Source organism: Gavialis gangeticus, unplaced genomic scaffold (assembly GCF_001723915.1).
Source record: "Gavialis gangeticus isolate Ggan-Ray unplaced genomic scaffold, GavGan_comp1, whole genome shotgun sequence".
Classification (NCBI taxonomy): Eukaryota; Metazoa; Chordata; order Crocodylia; family Gavialidae; genus Gavialis; species Gavialis gangeticus.
This window is the reverse complement of record NW_017729002.1, coordinates 20,359,778-20,366,125: the sequence shown is the minus strand read 5'-3', so window position 1 is coordinate 20,366,125 and position 6,348 is coordinate 20,359,778. Positions and strand designations below refer to the sequence as shown.

At 43.9% G+C, this 6,348-nt stretch overlaps 1 protein-coding gene across 3 annotated transcripts in view; it reads right to left on the bottom strand.

Moving 5' to 3' along the window:
* Positions 1-1,353: 1,353 nt before the first annotated feature.
* The window catches only part of LOC109290822 (WW domain-binding protein 2-like), a 17,866-nt gene continuing 12,871 nt past the window's right edge, over positions 1,354-6,348 (bottom strand). For 2 of the 3 annotated variants that reach the window (XM_019507607.1, XM_019507609.1), the window contains 2 exons: positions 5,951-6,046; positions 1,778-3,274 (listed from right to left, as the gene is read on the bottom strand). In XM_019507607.1, the coding sequence (XP_019363152.1) occupies positions 3,207-3,274; positions 5,951-6,046 (164 nt within the window). In that variant the 3' untranslated portion in view covers positions 1,778-3,206. The other variant, XM_019507608.1, reaches the window with a different exon arrangement.

The window sequence follows — 6,348 nt, the reverse complement described above, 5'->3', positions numbered from 1 at the left end:
AGAGGGTAAATTCAGATTAGACATCAGGAGGCGCTACTTCACGGTCAGGGTGGCTAGGATCTGGAACCAACCTCCAAGCAAAGTGGTGCTGGCTTCTACCCTGGGGGTCTTTAAGAGGAGGCTGGATGAACACCTTGCTGGGGTCGTTTGACCCCAGTACTCTTTCCTGCCATAGCAGGGGGTTGGACTTGGTGATTTGCTCAGGTCCCTTCCGACCCTACTAACTATGAAACTATGAATTTCTGTGGTCAGATGGTGGTCAGCCTACCATGAGCTGTGGAGTGTGGTTCACTTTATTTCTGCTGACTGGTCTTTAAACTTAAACTTTTAACCATATTAGGAATTGTTCTGCCGCATTAATTCGACTGAGCTGATTTTTTTTCTGTTCAGCTTTTAATTCTTGTTCTCAGATATTTACCCTGTTGCAGTCCACCCTAGCATTGTCATTGGTTTCCATTAACTTAGCTTATCCACACTGCTGTTTCTTCACCCAACCCACAGATTACAATTTCAGCCCTCCTAGCTAATCTCTCAGAACAGGAACAAAGTCTGTGATGTCTCAACTGGTTGCCATGGAGAGAGCTGTAATGGTATTAGGAAAAGCAGCAAAATAATAAAAAGCTCTAAAAACCTGTTTAAACAATCATAAATTGTTCCTTCTTCTCAACAGCCAATTAGCTCCCAAACTCCTTTCACACTCGCACATTTTTCAAACAAGAGCGTTGCCTTGGGCACCTCCAAGAATATCAGGAAATTCCTGAGAAGTAAGATTTCCTTCATGTGGAAGGCCTTGTTACACCAGGGGTTATGCATAAGCAGTGCTAGTTCAAATCTGGCTAAGATTTGTTAGTGATTAGAAGCCACTAATATCTGGCAACTGATTGTGAAATGAGTTAGTGGTCTGAATCCAATTTCCAGTGAACAAATATTCACATCACTCACACAGCTGGCACGAAGCAGGAGAGAAACCAAGGATGCAGAGCTAATTATTAGTATAGGATGCCTCCCTTCCATCCTAGGATTATGAGGGATAGTGGACACAGGAGATAGTGGGGCTGACTCCCCCAGTCACAGCAGCAGAGAAATTCCACTTCCCAGGAGTAATTCCCCATTGCCCAGCTCCAACCATTTTGTGCCACTTCATTGATGCAAAGCAGCCATGGCAGACTGCAAACCCTGGCCCTTTCTATACTAGTCAATTGATTTTGCTGACCCCTGAAGTACTCATGTAAGAGAGTTTCTCTCTAGCGTTACGAGGCCATCCCTTAAGGCAGAAGATTCTGTTCACTGTATAGCATGGAACCAAGGCTTTCAAGATATCTTTGCTTTAGGCTACTTGTGACTGTTTCCACTGATCACCTCTTCATCTTAAATTTGGGGAAGTAATAACTCTTTACATTCTGTCCAAGAATCTCAAAGGAACTTGCCTGCGCTGATGCTTATTCTCTTCCTGTGCCATCACTACCATTATACCTGTTCCATTAGTAGAGAAGCTGAGGCATGAACATGTCTTGCCTAAGGCCACAGAATAGGCCAGTTAGAATCCAGGTTTCCTGGTACCTGGGCATATGATCAGCTCTTGTATTATGCACGGGCCTGATACATGGGCTGTTTGTGTATAAATTGTTCATGTATCACAGGGCAAGGAAGGCAGGTGAAGAAAAGCCAAATAGAGAAAGAGTACACAGAATCCATCTCAGGCAAGTAATCAGCTCTAATTTTAATATTCCACAGACATACATGGCTCCAGCTCCATGTGATCTGGAAGGGAAAAGGAATATAGTCACAGTTAAACAGTCGTGGCCCATCCTGCAACAGCCAGATCCCGGGTGCAGTGCTGCTGAAACACCAGTCACTTGGTCTGAGTGAGATTTGTTAGGCTGCCTGTGTGTTCAGGTTGATAGTTTAAGTCAGACACACAGTCAGGGACTCTGACCTACATCAGCAGAGCTGCCTGGGGGGCCTGAGTTACCACACAGAGTCCCTGCAGGCAAACAGGGACACACAAATACTGCTTTTCTTCTGAGGTGCTCAAAGCTCTGGGGTCACCTTATCAAGCTTTACAGCTGGCAAAAGTGGGGGAATGGCGCAGTGCCTTCTCTGTAAACTAGCTCATCACAAGCATGTCTTACCCAATGAAGCATGTACTTCATTTGGCTCCCAGGCAGCCTTTGATGCCAGTTTAAGATCTCATCACAAGTTTTAAAGGATCGAGCCATGGTTAATTAAAGGTCAGATTTTGCTCTGAGAGCCAACACAACAGCTGTGCTTCTTTGCAGATCAAAAAGTGCCTAAGGAAGTTTGTGAGAAGTGGAGGCAAAGACCCAGCTAGGGAACAAACTTCCAGAGATTAGACCTGACCATCTTTAGGAAATGCTGCTAAACCTTTCTGCTACCTTTAGAATAATACAGTGCTGCCCCCGCCCTTCACCCCCCAGTCAAACATTCAATTTAAAACCCATTAAAAAAGTAAATGAAAACAGTTCAATAAAAGGAACCCCCAAAAGCCTGCTGTAAGTGGAGTGCTCATTCTCAAAAAGGCAGAAGTGTTAGAAAGTCCATGAAGCCAGCTACAAATTTTGCCTGACTTATATGTGCAAGTATATTTAAATACTAGTGTGAGCAGCCATTAAACCCCTAAAGTAAGTCAGTAATTAATGAGACGGAGACAGGGCATGATTTGCCCAGTAACATCAAGAACGAATATCAAAACTGGGAATACTGACTGCTATATCTTTTAAGCAGCAGTGATCACCATAAAATGTCTGTCCTCTTTACGTTCCAGACCAACTATAGCATTGTACTGGAGGCTGGTGCTGGTACCAAGCTTGTTCATAGGGACAAGATGTGTTTTCCAATCAAATTAAATAAATACAGTCCAGTTCTGAAGTCTGCATATGTGCAAGGGTGTAGGGGCAAAGGTGTAATTGAGATCAGATGCCTTAGTAGCTGGCCAAGTTCTTGGGATATGGTTTGGGGATTAAACAAAACAGTTGCAAAGATGAGGCAGAGGCAAATCTGAGGTTGCAGTGAGGTGGGAGGCATTCTGGAAGGCATGGGGACAGAGCAGCTTGTCAGGGGACAAATCCGGCTTTGAGACTGGGATGCTATTTTCAGTGGCCTGTTGTTGGGGGATGAGGGGTAAATGGAAGAAAGAAAGCAGGAGATGCTAAGTTTGTGTGTCTGTACATTTCTGTGTTGGTTCCTCAGTCCTGCCTGTCTGTCTGCTCATGGGTTCTCTGGGTCCTGCAGCGGCAACAACCCTCCTGGCTCTCTGGTAAGTACAAGAGAAAAGCAGAGATGCTGTTACTGTCTTGCATGACTGCCCCCAAGATGGAGGTTATCCCCCCCTACAACAGAGGATCCAAACAGCAACACAGTTCAGGGACATTAAGGACAAGTTTTCAGTCCATTCTTTTTAGCAAACCAGACCCTTAGACCCAACCCCCTCCTTGAATATTTAAGTAAGTTCTGATCTGGTCTGGATTCAAACTTTATGGCCTAGACCCACCTTTTATAACAACAGAGCAGACTAGGTAGGCCAGTACTGTGTGCCTGCCATGTGCCTATACCCTGGGGCTGAACCATGGGAACAGAACCCCTTCCATGGATAGATGGTTTCTAAGGTTTTGCTCAATAAAGCCCTGGCTGGAATTGATCGAGTTGGGGACAGTCTCACTTTGACCAGGGGGTTGGACTAGAGGTGACCTCCTAAGGTCCTTTCCTCATGTTCTATGATTCGATACAGGCCTATGTGCTCCCTGCTGTACAGCTCTGAGGGTGTTGGATGGAGTTATACTGTGGTCTGTTTCTAGAACCTGCTACAATATTTCATGCCTAGAATGTCCCCATTCCTTCCTCTAAAGACTGTCACTGTAGTATTTACTGTGGTGTGCTTGTTGTTCAGCTGCTACCAGGGGCCAGTGTCTCTCAAGGCCTACTGTGCAACGCATTTAGATAGAAGGCTTGAATCTGTGCTTACAATGCAACTAATATACTACCAGGAGCTCAAACAGTTTGGGTGGACCATTTAAATTACCTAATGCATAGAAGCAATACTGAATTGTCACCTATTGATGCAGGCAAACGGGGCCTTCTCACTAGTATAAAAATGGAGCAGACATGAAACATATAAGCAGAAACTGGTGTGGACTTACCCCAGGAAGAAAAGCAGTAAAAAATACTGACTGTGCACAGTGATACTGGGGTGTAAAGGTTTGTTCTACAAAAACAGGCTAATACCAGTTCTCCCACTGTCTTGGAGTGAGGCTTTTGTCATTGTGCCAGCTGTGCAGAGTAACTGGTCATCTCTCTGCTGCAGATGCTGGTGTGCTTTTATATTAATTTGCAAAACTGGTGTCGGTTACACCAGGGTAATTGTTTGTGTGCCCAGGCTCCAGAGGACTTAAAATATTTTATTAAGGATCAGCTACTGTGAGCTGGGCAGGGACATGGCCTTAAAATGGTAAGAGATTCTTTGGGCTGATCTCTCCCAAGCTAGCCTCCTCCCCATTAATGCTGTATCCCGAATACAATTCTCATGTTGCACAAGTGAAGCAGAATGGTGCCTACCCTCTTTTTTGAGGGAGAGGTGGCTGCTCTGAGGAACAGCAGCCTTGGTACCCAGGCAATAGTACAGTTTCTAGGGTTGACACAGGCTGTGCTGCCCTAACTCTGCAGCTACATGGGTGTGTATCCCAGCTTCAAAGAGCAATGTACTATTCCACATGGAAAAAACATGTACTTAGTACACATTCAAATTAGATAAATCTAACAATTGTATATCTTCAGGCCAGCCCTGCTGCTTTGATATGGAAATGTTACATCTACTGAACATAGTCAAAATATGTCACGTTTCTTCTGTTATATGGTCAATATGGAAAGGATGTCCAAAAATGACTTATGATTTTATATGCCCTTTTGCATGCTCGTTTTCAAAGGATAGTTGGATCAGTGTTTTCTGAAAAACAGCACTTTTAAGACATCACAAACTAGATTCCCAAAATCTTTTGTGTGCAATGCCTCTTTCAGTGGGGCCTCAAATCTGACTGGGGAGGTTGGTTGCTACTGAAAGACAGGTGGTAAATAAGACTAATGAACTGGTATGCAGTGAAAGACATGCAAACTGTCTCAAAATCCATAATAAATGCAAGGTTGAGACTCAACTAATCATGACTCCACAGGCTTCCCCCTTCCATGGCCCTTTGATATAAGCCTTTCTGCTGCAATTTCTCCTCCACAAAGGAATGTCACATAAATGGTCATCAAAAAAAAAAAAAGATGGCCCTAAGCTGATTGAGTTAGTCAGACTCATGTCCCATTTCTATGCATTGTGTTGAGCTACAAGCAAATATCATGCAAACTTGTATTAAACATATGTGGGGAAAGTGACAAGGGTAATGTTTTTAATTAGTTTTTGCATCTGGGCTAAAAGGTATTTATAATGAATCTTGCAAAATATTTTTGTATCTTGAAAATAATGTCTCTGTTGTCAGGGAAACCAGAGATATTACTGCTTAAAGTGAACTAAAAAGGAAAAAAGATGTTTGTGTTTTAATACAATGTTAACATAGCATTCCCAGCACATTTCTGTAACCTATCTATGCTGTATTTATGTTTCATTATATTTGTCTTCAATAGATCATGCATTTTTCATTGTTGTAAACTGATGCTGATGACCCTCGCTGCTTGATAGATGAGGAAAGTGAGGAGCTGAGCTTGAGCCTGCTTGCACTTAAATACAAGGACTATATTATGGGTGCAAGGGGAGGTTTCCCACTGTAGTGTGGGTGGGTGGAGCCCCTGATGCATGTGAACAAGCTCTACCCTGGTGGATCATGCTGGGCTGGATGACCACCTGCCTAGCAAAGTGAAATGCAACCAAGAGCCAGGTACCCAGAAAGGTGACTGACAGCTACGTGATGCTCTGTATACCATTGCACTGACTTACCTCTAGAGCTTGTCAACTCCACTTCAGAGTATGGGGGTGGTAAATCCGGTGGCCCAGGGTATGGAGGTGGCCAGCGTGGAAGTGGATTGAATAAACCTGCCAAAGAGAACAAACCTTTTAGCCTCTTGGATGGAAACAACAACCACAGCTTAGCTGAAGCCTCCACCCAGCCCTCTTGTCTGGTGCTAACTTGGTGCCTGTCTTGTGTGAGCAACTGAACTGAACCTCCAGAATTAGACAGTAACTTCTCTCTCACAAATATTTTATATTACCGATTTCTGATGCACATGGAAGCTTCTTTTAGTAGCTCCCCTTTTGCCAGCATAGTCTGGTTAGCTCTGAAGAAACTTGAACCAACCTCACAGAAATGCTTATAGAATGCAAGTTCCTCTTACAAG